The following is a 23,592-nucleotide window of genomic DNA, read 5'->3' on the forward strand; positions in this document are numbered from 1 at the left end:
CCAAACGTATAAATAACGAGATGAAACACTGGTCTTTCGATAGTTCTATCGACTTTAATGAGATTTCGTGTCTGTAATCACTTTTAATTTCCAGAGAAGATTATATGCGTTAAAGTTATTAAAACATCTTTATTAAACAAATTGCCAAGATGTTAAATGTATGTACATACAAGTACTGATTGTGAGATGAGACGCTGATCATATTTCGATTGTTCTATCGACTTTAAATAAAATTTCGTGTTTTTTTGTGTCGTTCTGCAATCACTTATACTTTCTAAACAGAGTCCTAGGTATGCGTAAAAAATATTAGAATGATTATTAAACAAATTAGATCAAGTATAACACGAAATCTCACTTATACTTTCTAAACACAGTCCTATGCGCAAAAAAATATTAGAATGTTTATTACACAAATTACATTAAGTATAACACGAAATCTCACTTACGTTTAGCTCGGACACTCTAATTTGTATAATTAATATTTTTAATAATTTTTTCACATAAAACTTTTTGTAGAACTATTGTAGCACTCTTAACTGCTTAAAATCTGGTAAGAATATTTTAAAAAATCGTTGAAAGATAAAGTGAGACGGAGCGTGAATCTAGCGTCTCAGTTTTTCCCGAATCATTCTTTTAATGGCCGGTACTATTTATTTAATCTATCAAGAATTCTAAAACTATTAAAAATAAAGCCAAAACTTTCAACAATCGACGAGTTTCTACAAAGTAAGACGCCAGCTTCAAGAAATAAAATTGCAAAAAAAATATGCTATGCGATAATCGCGACAAAAAAAATAATAAAGAAATATTACGTAATAAATTACCTCTTACATAATAAATTAACAGAGTGCTCTCACAAAGCCTGATTCCGTCCCACGCTTGCTCATTTTCTCCTAATCTTTCGTTGATGTATTTTCAAAAGCACTCACAAAACACTCGCGTGACATACGACAATTCCGATTTCGATACATATTACGTTTATTTTGATACACGAAATCAGATCGATATCTTCCTGGTTAAGTATCGCCGCACAAACGATACAAAAATCACCGCACACAATACGGTATATAGATAAAAAAAAAAAAAAAAAAAAAATCGGTGTATACCTTTTCGTGAATTAATACACTTCCGATATTCCCGACATTCGACACTCCCAACACTTCTGACACTTCCGACACTTCCGACACTCGTTCGCACGCATTCACTTCCCTCTACTCCCCTCTCCCTCCCCTTTTCCGCAATCCGATTTCCCGATCCCAAATTACAGTTTTTAACAAATTCGCGATTGTTAGCCACATCCCTTGATATTCGTGGGTATCTATCGACATTCCGGTACTTTTCAAAATGTTACAGAACTTGCGATGTTCGTCGGTCAAATAAATAGTCATCGAAATACGCGCAAAAGTATAGTATGTGCAGAAAGAGTCATTAATACCTTTATATATTAATTTATGCACATATTAGAACACATACATTTTCCATATACAAAATATGTATGTAAATATATTATTGATACGTGTATAAATTCATTTGTAGGTATTATAATGACGCTTTCTGTGCAGGTGCGAAATGAATTTATCATAGATGAAGAGAGATATAAGCGGAGATACCGAGCGTCTCATCACAGTACTTATGTGCCCGGCATTTCAGATAATTTAATTTATTTAATTAATATTCTAAAAAATTTTACGTATAAAACGTTTTGTAGAATTATTAAACTAGAATGTTCAAGAGTTCAAAATCAAGTAAAAAATACTAAAAAAAATTGTCAGCAGACCTTTCAGAACCTTTCTTTCTTCTATTTCTGACGTAAAGACATCTGTTACATTCTGATTTCAAGATTGAATTAACTTAAAGATACTACTATGCTATTCAGTTGCACAAAATGTGACAGAGATCATTTGATAATAAATACGCACATTGCTTTCATGTCAGTTATTTTTCATCTCATTTTACCCTACAGTATATTAATTTCATCCTCTGAAACATATTTCGCGTACAGCGACTTTGACTGCGCGAAATCAGTTCAAATATATACATATATGTATTTACATTGGCTAAAGAATTTAAATATAATTAAAACAGTTTAAGCGCGCGCTACGCGCGCGCTATTTATTTTGTTTGTGTTTATATTGTGTTGTATGATTAAGTATGTGTTTATATTGTATGGTTAGGTATATAGTGTATGTTAAAGTTAAGCGTTAACGTTTCTTTTCCGCAATGCTAATTGATTGTTGAATATTAAATTTTAATATTTACGGTTGCCTTTAAGAAAGCATTCTTCTTTCTTTTTCTTTCTTTTTCTTTCTTTCTCTCTCTTTCTCTTTCTTTATTTAATATTATATCCCTTCTTCTTCTCTCTTCCATCTATCAATCTTTTTTTTCTATTTATTATACAAATGTAAATTACATAATTAATATACACATAATTTCATGGGAAAATTGTATACATAGCTTTATCATATACAATACATGCATATATAATATATGTACCTTTCTTTGTCTCTCTTTTTCTCTTCTTCGTTTTCTTTAACTTTTCTTTAATTTAAATTTTCTACAAATTGTCACACTGTCACACACAAATTGTGACACTACAAACTGTCATAATTTGACAGCTGCAGACAACACGCGCGAAGCAAGTTACAAAACGCACAACGAGACTGCGAGACAACCAATCAGCATCGCGGAAAAGCGATGACGATATCAATAACATGCCTTTTTTAGAGAAAGATAACTTTAGCAGAAAGAAATAAAAATCTTTTTTATAATTATATAAAATATTTTTTAGATTTAAAATAATCTTCGAGAAAAAAATTGAATAAAAAATTTTAAGTATATTACTTTCAAATATACAAGATAGTAAATTTGTATTACAAAATAAATTATTTTTTTATTAAAAAAATTAATTATTAAATATTTAATATGTAAATCTCATTTATATCCATCTCATTATTACCAATAGTTTAGTTTTAAATAGTATTCTTTCATTGTTGTTTTATTGCAATCAAATTTGTTGGCACTCTTTATATTTTTACACAAACAAATAATAATAATTTAACTTCTGATATATTTATTTGAAATAGCTCTCCTAAAAAAATTTAGCTCTTTTTTAAAAATTCTTATTTTAAAACTGGTTTATTTTTCCTATTTTTAAAAGTAGATTCGCGAGGTACTTGGAAATATTTTTCCAAACATAGCTGATCGGATTATTTAAAGTTAAAAATGTTTCACAGACTGAATTTAGCGACATTAATCAAGAACATAATACATAATAGAATCTTGTTTACCTCTGCTTTTTGCTGATATAAAAAATCCTAATATTTCATGTAATATTAAATGTAATACTACTTAAACTTTCATTGAAATTATAGACTATGTGTAAGCAGTATCAAAGATAAACGCCGTTATCAAATGTAATACAATCAAAACACACAAAAAATATTATTCAAGCTAAATATTTATCAATTATCGACAGTGTTTTGGAATAGGAAAGGTATCTGTTTGCGTAAACATTGATACGGCATTTTTAGAATAACAGTTTAGCGAGGATAATCTGCTGGTGATCTATCACTGTCCGAAAGGAAGATTGGCCCCTCAAATAAAGGGGGAGGGGGATAAAAATTACAGCTTCGAGAGTGCTCTATTGATCGAGCACGCCAGATGCTTAATCGAACGCACGATCGATGGTGAGCTCCGTGACCCGCGTGCAACTACCGTTCTTAGGATACCTGCCGTACCGGTTCTTCGCGCTCGTTATTCAACGCGACGACGTCGTTGCCTGTATGGCGCCGGTGATAAAGTCGACGGCGGATAATTGGGTTGCGAAAGCGTACCCTCGCATTGAGATGCCGTGACACGTCGCGCGCGCACGGCCCCGATCGATTTTTCCAAGAATATACTTGCATTAAGGGACGCCGAAGTGGGAACCGTGACCATGGATGAACCATCACCAGCGCCGCCTCTCATTGTGCCCCTCTAAATGCGAATATCGTCCCTCGGTGATCGCCGGTCGCATTGGGTCACTGTGAACAGAAAAATCACGCCCACCGGGTCACTGCACGGTCCATTTAATTTAATCATTGAGAGGAAGAAATAAACGACCTATCGCGAGGAATTTTTATTAAGCGCATAATTTAGAAAAAATGACCTTTCAACTTTTAGAACATTTTTTTTTAAATATCTAAAAATGTTTTTTTTTTTTTTTTTTTTTTTTTTTAGAAAATTCTTTGTACGATATACATATGCGTAATTTTATGTAATTACTCTAATAAAAATTATTATAATAAATATTATATTATTAATTATAATTAATAATTAAAATTAATAATAATAATAATAATTAACAATATTTTAATATTAATATTTAATAATAGTTCCTAAGCAAAAGACACGACGCACTTTAAGAAAAAATTAAGCAGATTTTATTCTTCAACTTGTTGGCGATTCAAAATTTCTTCCACGGAAATTTATATAAAAAATAAAACGTTATCACGTGAGTGGTCGATTATAAATTTACTCTCAAAGTGTGTGTACGTGTGCTTTGAGACAAAAATTACTGCCATGACAGAATCATTACGTCGATTTAGTCGGTAGGAAAATCGAGAAACATAGCACTTCCCTCGTCTGAACTTGATCTATCTATTCATTTTCAACCCTCCTCGGTTCACACGTACACACACACACACATTCTCTCGTGATGCCACAAACGAACGCTTCTGAGATCATCATTTCTCTCCCGACGCTCCATCGATGCGTCTGCTCTCTGTCGAGACCCAGCTTTTCTCTCTCTTTCTCTTTCCCTCTGATCAGTACATTTTACAGCCTAACACGTTCCATGCCTTCTCCATTCAATCTTCTCTCCTCCTCTTTCTTTTTTTCTCCTTTCGACACGTGCGGTTTCTCATCGCGTCTCTCTCTCTCTCTCTCTCTCTCTCTTTCTTTCTTTATTTCTATGTCTTCACACGCATCGCATCTCCACACACGTACACGATGCGTGTGAAACGTCCTATCTCTCTCGGATGCATACTTTAACCATTCGAGTATCGTTTGTCACACTCGACAGGCAGGACGACCGTTCTCTATTCTCTCTTTATTCTATTTTCTCTTTCTTTCTCTTTCGCTCTGGCCATAACATCCGCACGCTCCGTGTTTTCTCGCTCGTTCTGTCATTAGCCCCTCTCGCTTGCGCACGGTTCTCGTCTCCGTCACGTGCGCGATCACTTAGACCGAGAGCCTGTCGTTCGTCTCTGTCACACGTTCTCTCGGCGTGGTCCACCCACTGCAATGAGTTCCACCCGCCCACGGTTACCTCTCACGCACTCTTCTCTCGCTGGCCGATCATCCGTTGCGGAATCGAGAAGCGAGAGACAAAGAGCAGTATTTCTTTCCCTCGCCAATCGTACACGCCCGTAATTACGATTCGCAAGTTATATTACATCTCGAAAACACGAGAAAAAAACCACGTTTTTTTTTAATAAATCTCTTTAAAATTCTCCTTGAATAATTTTTTACTTCAAATCCCTTCTGATGTACAATAGTATTTCATCGATTTATTTTGTCGATAAACTCCAATGTGAATTGACTGTATTTGACATTTCTCATTTTAATAAGATAGATTCGACTTGAGAAATGTCGAACGACTAAGCAAAAATAAAAGAAGCTCTTCTGCTAGGATTGCATTCTGCTTCGCTCATCTTTTGCGAAAATTCCTATCCTTGAAGACAATACCTGATATGCTTTTTTCCTCGATTACTACGGTCAATCAAGCAAAACGTTATCAAAATCAGCACTCGAGAAAAAAGACAGATATCATTAGTTTAGTCTATGAAACAATTTGTATAAGAACTGTTATACGCAAAAGATTAAATTGAGCTATTTTCTGTTTAATCAACATACGACGCCCACGTAAAGGTGATCAAGATTTTCGAGAATCTTATGACTCTAAGAATTCGGCAAAATATTTGCAAGTACGTGCAAACTGAAAAAAAAATGTTTTAAAGAATCTTGAGAGAAATTCTTAAAAAAAAAAAAAAAAAAAAAAAAAAAAGAAATGTTATGAAAGCCTAGAAAATCAATATTTTATGAAGAAAAAATTTCCTCAGATCTCAAATATCTAAACTGCTTATGTATCGTGAATAATATTTTGACATTTGGTATCCGGGACAATTTTCAATCAACTTCATCGTTGACATATAATACGGTCGTGCACTTTAAATAGCATCAACTATGCCATATCTTACGTCGCAGCATCATAGCGATATTTGATTGTACGGCGCGTTGTCTCGCTGGCCTTAATGAGAACGAGTTCGATCGAGTAGAAAGGCCATTGGGGCCCGTCGATCGTTCGGATGTCGCGTTGCGGTAAAAGCCGTCTCTCTATATTTAGCCACACACGACTGCATATAATCCTCACCTACATGTCGCCCGTACGTCCCGCTCGTGTTTTACGAGCCCGTACCACGTTTTCATTATGTTTACACGCGTCGCGAAATTGTCACGCGCCGCAAATTGCGCGCGCACGCTTGGAAACATCGATCGACGAACGTCCACGATATTGTCGATCCTCAAACGATTACAACAGTTCGACAGAAAGAAGGAAAAAATCTAGATAAAAAAAGAATAATTCCTTGCAATTTTTTAATATTATTTTATATTATTTTTATATGGGACTTAAATGGCGTGAAGTAAACACGTGTGTACGAGCGAGAGTAAATATGTGTATATTATTTTTATATTATATTATTTTATATTTTTTATATATTCTTTTTTTTTTCTTTATTCTGTTTACATTTGATACGATTTTGACTTTATAAATATTTTACTGCGTTAAACCTTTAAACAAATACAGATAAAATAGTAAAAGAGAGTATTATTTTGATGTAATTTATCATTAGCTAGCTATGTAATATGCTAGAAAAATTGTAATTAAAATTAATAAATGTTTCGAGACTAGATAATACTTGATTTATTACTGTCGTAATTAATTTTCTATTCTATGCCTGCCATATCAGTACATATTATATGTATTAGTCAATTTTAATATCAAATTTTTATTCACATATACAATAACTCTTATTAAAAATCCTATATAAATGTGAATCATATTTTCACAAAAATCCGATCCTTTTTTTCTTTTAATATCTGCCTTATGTTATCAAATTCATTCAGCAATCTTCGATAATTTATATTTCTTTTGTGATAGATCAAATATTTAATTAAAAAATTACTCATCTTAATAATAAATTCCTTGTGAGGACTAAAAATTGTAATAAAGTTAATTCTTAATAAAACAAAATTTTTCCAACGCTTTACATCGTCGTGATAACGTTAAAACAATCTTCGTTAATCTCGAATCTTCCAAATCATAACGTGATACATGATGAAGTTTTCAGGGATTATATTTAGCTTAAGAGAAAACCTATGGAGAGTAATTAATCTATTGGATTAAAAAAAAAATTATTAAATAAACTTTGTTATTTAGCAATATAGCCGACAAACATAAAAGGGATTCTCATCTCGACACACAGCCGTAATCACAAAGTTTGTCATTGAGACACCATATGATAGTTACCCTGATCGTGTATGAAATTAACGACAGCGTTGACTTTACATGTAACATCCCTTGTAACGAGATCGTATCTCGTTCTATTGTTGTCATTTCGAAGTCACGTCTATGACCTGCTGCTGTGTACCCGCACAATCTACACTATCTAATCTCCACATCTTCGCGATAATTTATAGGGGTTGCGACTTTTAACTTTTACCAACGTAATAAATCATATCTCATATCCTTTTATCTAACATTTAGAAACGTAATTTAGTCATTATTATTACTCACATGAAAAGTTTTCACCGATCATATTTGCAACAAGAAAATAATGGTAATCATCATAACGAAAGTCACAGAAAGATTACTTTCTTATGTTTTTTTAATTTTATAGCGACGAATTATCCTGAATTAAATTATTGCAATTAATTTATTACAATAATTATTGATAAATTGAATTAAAATTAAATTCACAAGTTGAACTAATTATTATAAATATTGTAAACAATTTAAAGCTTTAATTTATTATATTTTTATTTATCCAAGAGATCCGAGAAATGTATAGAAATTAAAATTAAATTAATTATATGATATGTATAAATATTACAAACACTTAAAAATTTTAATTTATTCATACATTTTTATTTATCCAAAAGATCTGAGCGATATATGGAAATTATGTCATAATGAATGGAAACTCGGTCAACGCTGTGAATTGAACGGATGCTCAACAACTTGTTACACTTTTCGTCGCGCATGCTCACCATTGAAGATGATTATTATCGTAGTAAGTATATTTACGATTCACTACTCTATTTCGTTCTTTTTCGGACAGTAATTAATAATCACTTGAACAACTTTATGTTTAAAAGTAGCGAAAAAAGGGAAAAAAAAAATTATAATTGAAATTTAAAGACAATTTAAATTAAAAACAAAAAATAAAATCTTTATAACGACATCATAAAGCTACGTCACACTATAAATATCAAGCACTTTTTTGTTGAGAAAACGTTTTATATAGACATAGGCGGTGACTTTGAAACAGCGCTTCGACAACGCAATATTGATTAAATGCCATTCCCCGAAAGGCTATGTCCGTCTCGTATCGAAGTGCGTTCCGGTGGACATCAAGGTCGCATATCGCTTTTCTCTATTTCCAGTATGACGTGTGCGCACACGATGGCTAGGACGAAGATTAAATATTAAAACATAACTAACGCTCTGGCGTGAAATATGCATCTTTTATTGGATACATATTTTCCGTCAGTAGATTGCTTTCAATTTTTTAGAAAATAATATCAACTTGCTGGTTTTCTCACGCCTGTCACAATCGATCGAATTAAAAAAAAAAAAAAAAAAAAAACACTCCTTTTTAAATGACATAAGCATTTCTGCGATTTGACACCGTTTAGGTTATAATCGTGACGCGCAAAAGGAATCGTTGAAAAAGTGTTGTTTTAATCACGCTTAAAAAAGCTTTATAAATACAGCGAGTAAAGAATTGATTTAACAAATTGACTTAACGTTATCAATCGCTAAATGCGACTGTGTTTGCACTTGTGTACAATTACTGAAAACAAAATTGCTGTAATTGATCCTACCTTTAAAGTGTCCCTACTGAGCTCGTTGTCGGAGAATCTCATCTTCCAATCGGAAATCGAACATCGACACACCTATCTAACGAGTCCGTTCACCGAGAGGGATTGGAGAGCCGTTATCACTTTACCGCGCTACCACTTTCCCGATAAGCGACTATTCTGACCGATAACGCGTGGTGACGTAACAACAACGACGGAGACACTCACCTTCCACCGTGCGGTAGGTCGACCCACTTTTCCCATGAACGCAAGTCTCGCTTTCTCTCTCTCTCTCTCTCTCTCTCTCTTTCTTTCTCGCCTTATCGATTCCACCACTCTCCCTCGAATGGCCCTCCTTTTCAGAAGATTTTCCCCAAGACTCGCTCGTCGGAAGTTCAAAGTAACGCGATGTTAACCGTACACTCGCGACGCGATTCACTCTCGTCGAACAGCCGCTCCTACGCCCTTCGAGGACGAGAGTCGTCGTCCGTCATGACGACACTCTACCCGCCGTCCGTCACGTGACGCACTAGCCTGACCGACACACGGAGTCACGGTCGTCGCGCAGCTGACGCGACGGGGCCGGCGATACAATGGAACGAACGCGACGAGAAGCCCCGGAACCTAACCAGGAACGCACGCGATGTTCCAACGCGAGTTTCCGCGATGCAACGTATTCCTCTCTTTCTCTCTCTCTCTCTCTCTCTCTCTCTCGGAAATGCAATGAGCGTGAAAGGAGGGAAGAGGGCGCAGGCAAGCGCGTGACGTTATCGTCGGTTAGCTCGCGCTAACCTATCCTCAACTCGACGCACCGTTACGTCACGTGCGTATTTGCGCGGGTGTTGCATCATCGAGACGCGCGCACGTGCTCGCATATGTTTGGCAAGGATCCTCGCATCGTCAGACGCGAGACACATCCGTGTCTCTTAATTAATAAACAGATGAACGAAATATTAAGCCGGTCATGTTCCTTTTATCGCGCGGTTTTTCTTTTCTTAATTTCCTTAAATTAAAATATATATTTTGGAGAGATGTGCGGAGAAAGGAGGAGTATAGGCGTGGCAATTGCAGCTGGAAAAGAACAGATCAAAGAAATCCATGTGACACGACGCGATCGGCAGTAAATTAAAAAGCAAAATCACTTGTTGATAGAGATTTTTATCGCGCTTTCTCGATAGATTGTCATCTTCCGTAAAAACAAATCAGAAAAGTCCTTGAATTTTTTTTTTAATAAATTCATACCGTAACATTATTTTTAATTTTTTTGTGATTGACCATATTTCGGAATCGCATTATTATTTTGACGTAAATCAAACTTTCAATGTATCGTTGACCAGTTCATTTAATTTTAAGTTTACACAAATTATTTACAGCTCATGACAATTGTATTCTGTAGTTTTCCAAAGTTACCAGAGCTTTATTACCGTTTATGCAAAGTAAATATTTAAGAGATTTTTGAGAATCGCATAAAAAAATTTTAGAATTTATCCGAATGCAAATAAAATAAACATAAATGCACGAGCATGTTATGCTACGAAAGATTCAGTATTTTATCTACGTATACAAATATATATATATATATATATATATATATATATATATATATGTATATATACACACACAAGATACTCAATCTTTTATTACAGTATATATTAGTAATTAAAAAATAAATGTAGCTTACATTTTTCATCTTCTCTCGAGATAATGAACGACGTCCATTCGATGAGATTAGACTTGCCAATGATGGATTGACAATTAACATGTGACGACACCAAGATCAAGGAAGAAAAGAATGAACAAGGTAACACGTTCTGAAAAAGAGAAAATTAATGAAAATAAGTTTTATGCGAATTATGTTCACAACGGAAACAATTTTTATATAAGCTATATCTTTCAGTATGATATAAAACTATAATTTTATTCGTAATAATAACAAACAGTTTTGTTTTGTTAAAGAAGGTCAATCGCGAAGAAAATAATATCGGATTCACATGAAATTTAATAAAACTAGAATGCCTGTTTGATTTAAATGTCTACAATACATATGTCTCCTGGACACGTGTAAAACGGACAAACGTCTATTTCGCGGAAAGTATACTTTCAGAACAAGCAGAGCCCTCGTCATCCCCCGCGAGTTTTCCCGCAAGTCGATTCTCGACGCATATTCGCCGCCGATAAAATCGCGCTCCTGCCGGAATTACCAACCCCGTTTGTCACGAAATAAGGGCGCCGGAGGAGGGTGCGAAGAGTCAAGGGTGGCGCGGAGGACCGCGGAGGGATGGTGCTCGATGAATTCGCTTGCGCGGAGCTTTCCGCGGTTTGGAGGCTCGCCACAGGATGGCGACGCTTCTCCGAGTGACAGGAAGTCGCGCCTTCGAGGGCCAAGGACGAATCGGCCAATCGTGGCGGGAGCGGCGAGTCCGGAGTCCGAGCACTTTCCTCGAAATTCAAGGGCGGCGCGACCGCCATTTTTGCCGACTCCGATCGGCGACTGGTGTGTGATTTCTTGCCGATCGACGTTACGAGATGATCGAGAATCGCGTACCATTTATTTTTCCATATCCTCTTTCGCGAAATAGAGGGAAACATGTTGGGAGACATCTGTGAACGCACCCCTCTCAAAAAAAAAAATTTAATATGTTTCTGTATAATCTAAAGATATTAATGGCAAGTAAATTTATTCGGCAATAATTCGCGTAAACGAGATCCAAATCCATTTGCGAGTTTCTCGCGATAGAAATAGTTTTGCATGAGTCACATGCAAGTTACGTAATTGCCGCGCATTTGTCTATACCCAAGAGAGAGAAGAAACTTTATTCTTATTTTCATATTAATTCTAAAAGATTTTGATATATTTAGAGAATTAAAAGAAGAGCTTTTGACAAAATTATAGATTAAATATTTTAAAAATGAAAGCGACTTTTTTAAGTATCAAAATATATGTTGGATTGAAAATTGAGATCAAAAGTATATAGGAGGGAAACTTATATTCAGGTACACGTACGTTAATTAAAATAAACAGGCGTACTCGATGAATGCATATGATAATGAACGAGATGCATTTGTGTCGAGCAATAAGGATATTAATTTAATAATTAAATAAAAATAATTAATAATGTTGAATATTATGTTATAAATGAAATATTATGTTAATTAATAATGAAAAATACTTGACGAAAATTCACGCAGATTCGTGAGCCGTTTCGCGGTTTTCCCGAAAGTTTGTGCATGATTCGTCGCATCTATTCTTTGATCGTATCGTGTTTAATATATCCCACTTGAACTCCTGACAAACAGAGACATCGTAAAATTTAAATGAGACGTAACACTCGCGCGTCCGACAAGGTTTTATCCGCACAGCTCGCTATCTCTCTGCGCTTCTATTAAACTTTCATCGCCGCTTCTTTATTTATTTTCCCGCATCTTCGACCATCGTTTCCGACGAATTTCTCGAGGACGTCAAATACGTCGACACGTGAAATCTCCGGTCCTTCCGTCCATCCGTCTCAATTATGCAGATCCATCCTGCACCGGCAGCGAAAGAAGAACCGATTTACATATCGCGAAAATATGCACGCCATCCCACAGGGATGTAAATCGTGCGCTCGTGCAAGCGATTACGACGTTGAAATTCGCACAGGAAAGGAAGGAATCGAAAGGAGATCGCGAACAAAGGTACATCGAGCGGGAGGAGATTGCGGCAAAGGCTGCTCTGGAAGGAATTCTCTCCAATTAGCATGAGACGATAGATTTAAACAATTCAGCCGAAACCGCGGACGGATCGAGTGGAAATTCGAGAGGTTGCAGCGAGCGAGCGAGCGAGATACTTTTACACGGATACTTTTACTACGGATGCTGACGGTTTCTCCATGCTCCTTTTCTTATCCAACTGAATGTGCACAAGCGTTTTATCCTTTTCTATCTTCTATTTTCGTACCTTTAAATATATGTTAAATGGGATTTTAATTATGATATAAAGTATGTTTAAGTTCTTTTTATTTATCACATACACACACATATATATATGAACGAATTATTCTCTATTTTTTTATATAAAATGTTAATAATACTTAAAGTACAAACGGTTTGCAAACATTGAATTTACAAATTTCTGAGATGATAAAATTATAATCGTAAAATTATAATCGTTGCTCCAATTTTGGATACGATTATACAATTTTGGAGATAAATATGTTAACAAGAAGAGTGTCTCGTGATTATTGTTAAATTAATTAAAAAAGTAGAGGTAATCTAGAAAAACAAGATATTACTAATATCTATTTCGGATGTAAAAGGAAATAAAACATATTAGCCTATTAAGTTTTGTCCATTCTTCGATTAAAATAAAAATTATATTACGTGTATATCACAATTCAGAATGTTTAGTCTCAATCCCTGATGATCTAACTTATGATGCACATGTGTGAATTAAAAATGAATAAAATTTGAAACATTAATCATTAAAAAGCCGATATATACAGAGATCTAAAAGACCTTCGAGATTTTCAAAAGATCGGGCTGCATGAACGTTCTTTTGATTTTACGCAACGAATAGAAAAATCTCGATACTGTTTTATATCTTCAAATGTATGTATTAAATAAATATTATACATATTAAATATTATTTTTAGATTAATCACAAACCTTATTTTCTCTTACAAAAACGCAGTTATTTATCTAGAAGTCAGCAAAGCAAATATATATTTCGATAATTCAAAAACATCATTACATTAAACGCATATAGTGCTGAAAACGATAGACTGCTTTCTATTAGATTATATAATATTATTAATTTTGATAATATTGAATTGCTTAAATTTCTTTTTCTCTTTAGCAATTGATTTTTTTAAAGCAAATGGAAATTAAGATTTGACATATTGGTCCCTAGAACTGACATTACATACTTACTTAAAATTGCAGAAATATATATATATATATACGGAATGGATTAGAAATCATGATATAAAAGATATTAAAATAAAAATAAAGAAGGTAGAAATATTAATAGTCGCCAGTAGTTTTTTTAAAAGGTGAAAAAATCTTAACCGTCGACCTGACTGACAAGGAATATTTATTTGATTCTTTATAAAATATTACATAACGTTTCGACCCACGTATATATTGCTTTTGTATTTGACCTAACTTTCGATATATTTTTTTAGAACTCGTACATCTGAAGAAGACTCAAACCAAGGGTCGAAACGTTATGTAATATTTTATAAAGAATCAAATAAATATTCCTTGCCAGTCAGGTCGACGGTTAAGATCTTCTCACTTTTTAAAAATAAAGAAATTTAAAGCATATGTAGACTGAAACTAATATAATTACAAGATACTCCGCTATTTAAATTACATAATTCGGCTTAAAGAGTTAGCAGAAAAAACGCTTTCCAAAACTCTCGACTTGATATTGATACACGAATTTTTTTTTTATACAGTTCTGATGCGAGTGAAACTGACACAAAAGGCAATAAAGTTTGCATCAGGTCCGATTACGTACGTGGCATCTCCGAGAGAAATAGATGATATTGATTAAAACTGTTTTGATACCCTCACTCTAATCAATTCTAATCACGATTATCACGCGTCATCGATTTTCTGCAGGCAGCGGGAGGAGGTGGGGGGGGGGAGGGGTGGCGGAAGGACGGAGAAGAGGGCGAGTTCGATCCCGAATGCACGGCCTCCGCGCGTATAACGATCGCGAGAATATACAACCGTCAGAGGCGGCGATGTCAGTGGACGCGCGAGTCGCACGCGCGGCATTGTCGCTGTCGTTATTATTAGCGCGAGCAAGCGCGGTGATCGCGACGTGACACACACGGAACGGGACACCATGGCTGGCGGCATGCGATCCTGTTGCCGCGACGGCTGCCAGCATCGACGGCGTCTGCGTGGCGACAGCTGGGCGTGCCATCTTGCACGTCTGCGTCCGGCTGCCCATGGTACCAGGCGAGCATAACGCGAGACAGGCCCGGAGTCCGCGTCTCGTTTAGGGCTCACCAACTGTCTCATCGTCGAGGAAAGGAGAGGCGAGGAGAGGCGAGGAGAGGCGAGGCGAGGCGAGGCGAGGCGAGGCGAGGCGGCTCACCTCCTCTCGTCATACCAACTGACACCGTGCATGCGCATAGGCGCGCGGTGTCAGTTTCACTTACACGAAAGCGCGAGAATTCTGTAATCTACATATGTACATATAATGCATATATATGATGTAATAATCGATAAGTCTAATTTTCCTACCTATAAACTGCGTTTGCACTAATTACTATTTGTCATCGTGAATTTACGTAGCAAATCTTAGATTGTGCGTATTTGCGGAGCACAGAGCATTTCGTAGAAACGAGATAGTTTATCGTAGACCGCTGATAAAGATGTACGATGGATTATAGTTATAACGTTTAGGAAATATGTACCTCTTGTTGGAAGGAAGAAAGGAAACGGCGAGCTCTGAAGAGAAAAAAGGAGTAGCCGCGTGCGACCTCCTCGCGGAATCGTTAAAGATCAAACCGGTGCTGCCACGTGGGAGAGAGTCACATTCTCTCTCTACCATGTACGGTAGAAATGAGGAGAGGGCCTGCATTAGAGCGTGGTCGCAGAAACGGCAAGAGGTCGTCGAAAGCGATCGACTGGGACCTACGGGATGACTATTAAGGTCGCGCGACTTGCTTCGCGAAACCGCCAAACGAGAAAGAAAACCATATCTCTATTAACATTAACGTGTCTATTAATGTGTTAACGAAAAAATCAATATACGTAAGAAACGTTTTCCTCCAAGATTAATAAATCAAAATAATAGAAGAAAAATTGCGTCAAAAAAATCTGTTATTGCTTGAGCTTTCAAAGGAAAGTCTAAATTGATAAATGCATAATAAAAATTATATAAACATAATCTGGAACCATGAAACTTGATTGTTAAATATATAAATATATACATATAAAAATCCTTATACATTACTTATTTTTCTAAAAAAAATCAATTAAATTAGAAAATGCATTTTCTCCAAACTATTATTAAGATCGCGTTCTTATTTTTAATTAAATGTCAATTTTGTAACATTTGGGGTCGATGTGCGGAAATTGCTAAAGGTATGTACATACATACGAGCGATTGAAGCAGAGGCGGAGTCTTGTTAACACAGGACGGTGTTGTAAAAAATTGATACGGACCGAAAAATATTATTCTTTTCCATTTGCGCACTCGTCGAGAGAGAGAGAGAGATCCGCTCCGGCAGTCTCACTTTACGAACGCGCGAACGTCGTTCATCCGAGCTGCGCTTTCGCAACGAAATGAAAAATTAATTCCCGACGACATACTAAAAAAAAGCGCATATATATCGCGGACCGCGATCGATACCTATCGACAAAGAAATTCGCGGCGTGCGCGACCCATTTCACCGCGAACGAACAAACAAACGGACGATGGCGCGCATAAATTACAACTTACAGCGCGGAAATTTGCGAGAAGTCGTCGTTCGAGAGAATTGCAGCCGTAGACGACCGCCTATTTGAGAGAGGCCGGTTTACGATATTTTTACGCGACCGCCGACAAGGTTTTCCCCGACGGCTGCAATTTTATCAAACGTGTCGGCAGCAACGTGTCAGTGACCCCAGACCAGAGGTCGGTTGCAGGTAGGAGAACGCGAAACCGCCGCTGCGCGAGTGTAGATATCGATTTGCCATCCGTGTCTGCGTTCGATGCGGAAAAAAAAAGGAGCAAGTCGGCCGGCCTCCTGACATTCGCCGATATCGCCCCCGCAGTCCACCGTTTATTCACTCCGACGAGTGAGAGCCACCTCCTCCTCCCGAGAGAGAGGATACCTCCTTCGCGCGACTCCTTCTCGTCGTCGAACTCGCGCGACTCGCGAACTCGATCGAAGCGAGGATTCAGCTCGATATACGGGGTGTCCCGTATAAGTAGTAGTGTAAGAATCTATTACAGAGATGGACGATGTACGATGGAAACATTATGTAAGCGTCTTTGTGCATCCTTACGTATTACATATGAAAATGTCTCGTAATTACTGTTTCTCCGAGAGGCTGTCATCGTTAAAATTTTGAAGGTAAAATCGCGCGGAAATAAGGATACGCATTTGAATTAGTTGTAAAAAGAAATCAGATTTTATACAAGAACTTTATAGAGATCTCCGGTCGAGATTAAGTCGAGCATTGAAGGCAACTGCCGAACTTGGAAAGTATAAATTCCGTCCTTTCCTCCTGCAGACAGTTCGATAGCTATAAAAATCCTGGAAACGCGACGTCGTCGCACGGCGTGCAATAACCATAAACCGGAACTCCCGCTTCGTCTAACCCGCTGAACCACCATAACGCGTCCAGTTTACCATGTCCAACGAGAAATAAACCGACTACTGTCACCGAAATATACTCACGATTTTTAGCGATCGAAACGCAACAAATTCTCCTTGTTTCTCAATATTGTATCTCACCAAGTTTAGGCGTATATCGTAGAATTGTAGAAACTGTCAAAAACAAATTTCATTTACATATTTCTTTCTAATTTTTGAACATGACAAAATACAAGTGTCTTTCTATTTAAATCGCATAATTTTGCTATATTTAAACTTCTTAAAAATTTTTTATACAGCCGATAAGACTTGGAATCGTCGAAAAAGAATTCTGACAAGAAAGATAGAAAAAAAATGTTATATCTCATCAAATTTATGCATATATCGTACAATTGTAAAAGTTATCGAAAGCAAATTTCATATACATATTTCTTTATAATTTAAAAATGGTAAAATACAAGTGCCTCTTTATTTAAATCACATAATTTTGCGATATTTAAACTTCTTAATTTTTTTTTATATAGCCGACGAGATTCGGAATCATCGAAAGAGAATTCTGACAAGGCAGATAGAGAGAAATTGTTACATCTTATCAAATTTATGCATATATCGTACAATTGTAAAAGTCATCGAAAAAACAAATTTCATATACATATTTCTTTAGAATTAAAAAATGGCAAAATACAAGTGCCTTTCTATTTAAATCCCATAATTTTGCGACATTTAAACTTCTTAAATTTTTTTCTACATAACCGATGTGATTTGGAATCATCGAAAAAGAGCTCTATTAACGACGTTAGAGAGAAAATGATCAAATTTAAAGAAACTCTCGATCGATGAGCTCGTTCCGCAAGAACAAAGACGACCTTGCCAGCTCATGCGAAACGAGGAAAGTCTTAATGAAGCTTCATGGGAAGCGGAAAAGAAAGAAACGTATCTGTCGTTCGCCGGCCATGACTTGGAGCGCAGTGCGATTGAGATTTCTGCGAGCAGGTGGTCCCCTGTAATAAATCGTATTGTAAGCGAGAGATCCCCCCGGGCAGCCACCTGCAAATCGATATCGACGACCGGTCCAAGACGGCCTCGCATGCAAATTCGGGGGAGAGTCACGAGAGAAAAGGCAGTCTAGGCTCTTCCTGTCCCTTCTTGCCTCTACACTCTTTGCGCCCTCCCTTCCCTCTCTTTCATCTTTCATCTCGCCTTTTTTCTCTTCGATCTCCCGGAGTGTCGGCTTCGCGAACACAAAGGGAGCCCCCCTTTCCGGCTGGTTACAGTGTCACCGCGAGAAACGCCTTTCGCATTTTTTCCTCTTGGCTCGCACTTGTCGAGATTAATTCGTTAACGATTAAAGAATTGTAGAGTCTTATCAGGTTGTGTCACCTCACTTTTAGCGCTAAGTGTCATTATTTAATTCCTCCCTTCTATATTCAGATTTATTTACTTTCAAATATAATATATAAGTTCTTTAAAAAATATCAAATTAAGTTAGAAAAATGGCGAGTAAGAGCAACTTTTCTAACTTAATTTTATTTATTTTCTATGAAAATTATAAATGTGACAGTAAGTAAGCAAGTTGGAAAACTAGATTTTTTCTCTCTCAAATTAGATGCTTATACACATTTGTTACATATTTATAACGATGAATGTAGAGTATATTAGTATATAGCTTTATATGTATCTATTGTACATATTATTAGCGTAAATCACAGAATCCTACATTCGCGCATCTTTAATATTGACAGTAATTACCACAGTACCTGTGAAAATAATGTTTCACTGATTTATTCATAATTGGGTATTAATAATCCCCGAGGCGTTACGAGAATTAAAATGTACATTTTCCTGTAACTAAATTAATTGTAAACCCAACATATGAGAAACGCATAGACATATATCGACGAATATAATATAATATTTACTCGCCGCGTACGATAATAGAGACGCAAATGATGCTGATAAATCTCGAAACCGATAATCTACGACTTGCACCGACTTTACCGATATTGTAATAAAATTTTTGCTGACAATTAGTATATACTATTAGATTATTATGAAAACTTGATCTATTAATAACAACAGAAAGATATTTCCGAGAAAAGAAATATCATCAGAATTCGAATATCCCCCTATCAATTTATTCCATTGAAATATTAAATTACATTTCTACTTTTAATCAATTTACATTAAAAATGTTATGTAATTCAATATATCTTAAATTGAGATATATATACATATATATACATATACAATATATTAAATCCATTTTGTGAAAAGATATTTTATAGATGTCACGCATTAAAAATCTGTGGTTTAAAAGATTAAATTTAACAAATATATTGAGATGCAAAAGCTCAATACAATTCTTATATAAATAAAATTTATCGAAATTCCCATAAATTCATAAAAAATACAGGTTGCAAATAGAAGTAAAAAGAAAAAAAATTTCGATAAAGATTAAACATGAAAAGATCAAAAATAAGAGAAGAATTTCTCTTTCTCTCTTGGGTAGATAGCAAAAATCATATACATCTTTCAAACAACGTACTATTGTAAAAATTCTTCAAATTACACAGATGATTTCTGGCCATTGAGTTCATTTTTAATTTTCTTTATTAATGCTACACAATTTGAAATATCCTTTAATTTCGTGCACGGATAGATTAAAAACCAAAATGAACGATCGTGCATTTTTAGACGTCGCAAATCGCCCGTTTTCGAACATACGCATTCGCGAAAGTAAGTCGAAACGAACGAGCACTCTCGCGGTCGATATTAAGAAATGCGGGGCCCGTGCGACCCAAAGGGACGAGCAACGACGGCGGCGGAAAAGAAAGAAAAAAAAAGAAAAAAGGAAAGCCCCGCGCGGTGGCAGCCGGTCCGGCGAGTTTTTGACCGTCTGGCGCTAACTGTCGGCCCCCGGTATCCACCTTCGCAGGTACCACAGAGCCGTCCCACACGTCGTCGTCCCACTCCAACCGCGCGCGGGCCCTTTCACGAACCCTTTCGTCCGTCCCCACTGCCCCGTCCTATCCTCGACCGGACACGCAGGACGCCCACGATTCGCAATCACGAGGCCCCGATGTGATTTACGACGCTCGCGTGCACGCATCCGCAAACTCCGAAATGATCTAATCGAATTCCAGGAATCGTAATTATTTGATTAAAATCGGTGCGCGAAATTAAAACAAAATAATTTAACAGGGAAAATCTGTTATAAAAAGTATGGAAAAAGTATAACAGAAGTATAGAAGAGAGAGAGAGAGAGAGAGAGAGAGAACTTAATAATTGAGAGAGACTTTAATAATTGATCAAAATTTATTATCAATAATTAATATTATTGATAACTAATATATGTAAATTATTAAAGTTTTGTAATTAAAAACAAAAATTTATAGAAACTATTTAAAAATAAGAAAATATATTTAATACAAGTTGTAATTATATATCCAACTATTAATTAAAATTTGATATTATTTATAATTTAACATCACTAAAAAATTTAAACTTATAAATATTTTATTTAAACATAAATATTTATATATTTACATATATAAAATGTTTTATTACAAATAAAATATTTATATATATTTAATATACTTTAATATCAATTAATTTTAATATATACATAAATATACAACTAAAAACTTAATTATTAAGTATATATATATATATGATTAATAATTTTGTTTGTGTATGTGTGTGTGAAAGAGATAAAAATTTTAAATATAACTATAATATTTAAAATATACTCTCTCGCAAATTTCTTTGAGTAACGGTCCGTATTGTAAAATTATTTGCTCGATCGGAGAAATACTGGTAGCTTTGACAGCTTCTAGCTGCTCGATAAATCAGATATGCCCGATATGCTCTGGGTAATGTTCTGGGTAACGCGCGAGAAATGTATGAATCTCGTATTGCAGCTATAGAGCGCGAGGACATGCGGGTTTACATGTCAAACATGTACGTGTGTTCCCCATTTAATGGAATTTAACGCGCCAAACTGTATGATTCCGGAACCCTCGCGAAATAAATTTCAGTTATTTCGGTCCCGCCATAATGCATCGTTGTCTGCCTTCCCAGTCTCGTTTCTACGTAGCAAAATTCGCGCAAATTTTCCTCGTTAACTCCCTTCTTAATTGTCATTAGCGACTAACCAATTTCCGGATCGTAGCAGGATGATTAAACGACCGTTATAAACGACGACTTACACAACTTTTATCGAAATAAAAATACTCGCGTAAATATTTTAGATACAGTGATCGAGAACTCGTTTTTAGAAAGTAATGTGTCATGTTTGGAATTTTAAATTCTAATGGATTGATACGATATCTATCGTATTTGATAAATTTAATGTGTTCTGCTAATTGTGGAGACTATACATATTTCTTATACGGTTTGAAATAAAAAAACGAATGTTGTGTATCTCTGATAAAAAAGAAGAAAACCGTTTAGAATGATATTGATGTCGCATAGTAATTTTAGATAGATCTCTTTTCAAAACACGATCCAGGACACCTGGAGAATGCAAAATGTAAATTGCAATTCGGGAGCCAATCAGTAAAACGATTAAGAGTGAACGTCGAAAGAGAGACGTATATATATTTCGTCGTGTAATTCAAGTAAAGGAAGAAGGTAAAGGCAATCTCGTATATGTGCTCGCTGTGGCGAGCCAAATTGCTCGGTTTACTGGCGAACACGTGCGGAATCCCGGATGAAACTCAGGATCACAGAAAGAAAAAGAACGACATTCGTGCAACCGTTTACTGGTCTCCGCCACGCTATGCAGTTCCTACTTCTGGCACGAGCAAGCTTTCCCGCGAACGACTGGAATTTATATCGAGATATCATTCGTCTTATACGAGATCAAATTCATATTTTTGATAAGAAACTTATATCCTTGATAAAAAAGAAACAGATAAATAGAACGATTAAAAATCGCCCTTTTTAGAACGTAGAATATACATAATATTAAATACTTGAATCTCCCTTGCATTAGACTTGCAAGTGAGGCAAGTGTAATGCAACAATCTTTTTCAAACAATGACTTTTTTTTTTAATAAGCATCATAAGCGCCAAAGTCATGTACACAGAAAAAAAGAATATTTTTTACTTTGACAATATCTTTAGTTTCAAAATGTAAATCTTGAAATAAGATTATATTGCGGTAAACAAAGAAAATTTGCTTGGTTGAAGACATTTTATATAGTTTAACCAAGAAAAATATATTCTTGTTATTTAAGAATAATTTTCTTGAATGGAGAGGAAAAAATGTTGGATAGAAAATAACATGTATTCAAATCGAAAATTATAATTGTTTTAAAGTTTAAATAATTATTTTATTCTTGAAATGACAATCGTAGAATTGAAATAAGATTATAATATTGTTAAAATTTAAGATTTTTTAATTCTTCCAAGAAGATTATAAATTGTTGCGTATATATGAAACAATCAACGCGTTCATATGAGTATATAATTTTTTATTTGACACTTACTTTTTTCTGTGTAGAGATTAATGATAGACATATATATATATATATATATATATATATGATCTTCCTTTTTTTTAAAGATACAGAGTAAATGCTCTTCACTTTTAATAATTTAATAATAAGCTTTTTATATGTGCGTGCCATTTACTTAATTACATATATATATAATATTATAGTACAATTATATTAATATATACTTTATAATTTGTTTTCTAAAACTAATTTCTATAGATAAACATATACGTATTATAAATAAACACACACGCACATTGTTACTTTAGCTTTTACAAATCAAATTTGTTTGCCCGTCAGACTGTTACGACAGCGGTTTGCGATTGATGCGTCCTGATTTCTTCATGAGCTCATCATCATTCATTCCTTACAACCCTCATTCCACTTTACCCCCCTGGCTGCGTTGTACGTCATTGGACTTTACGCTAGTCTAAGGATAGTCCGACAAACGGGATGGAAAGGAGCAGGGAAAAGGGTACTCGACTCAGTGTTTATCGACTGAGTCGTTTGGCGTCGGCGCTTATGCCACCCCCATTTTCGCTTTTTGCACCCTTACAGCCCGATGTCGTCTTTCGCGCTCAAAGTGTCCGTGTACACAAACACGTGTTCCGTAAAAGCTGTTTTACAACATTCAAAAAGTGCAAACATACACCTTGACAATTTTGCAA

At 35.5% G+C, this 23,592-nt stretch overlaps 1 protein-coding gene across 14 annotated transcripts in view; it reads right to left on the minus strand.

The window, feature by feature from the left end:
- LOC140667312 (ras-related protein Rab-37) overlaps positions 1-23,592 on the minus strand; it is a 157,319-nt gene that overhangs the window by 76,039 nt on the left and 57,688 nt on the right. For 9 of the 14 annotated variants that reach the window (XM_072895123.1, XM_072895122.1, XM_072895117.1 and 6 more), the window contains one exon: positions 10,805-10,934. In XM_072895123.1, coding sequence (XP_072751224.1) covers positions 10,805-10,885 — 81 coding nt within the window. In that variant the 5' untranslated portion in view covers positions 10,886-10,934. The other 5 variants (XM_072895124.1, XM_072895118.1, XM_072895121.1 and 2 more) reach the window with 4 other exon arrangements.

Source organism: Anoplolepis gracilipes, chromosome 6 (genome assembly GCF_047496725.1).
Source record: "Anoplolepis gracilipes chromosome 6, ASM4749672v1, whole genome shotgun sequence".
Classification (NCBI taxonomy): Eukaryota; Metazoa; Arthropoda; class Insecta; order Hymenoptera; family Formicidae; genus Anoplolepis; species Anoplolepis gracilipes.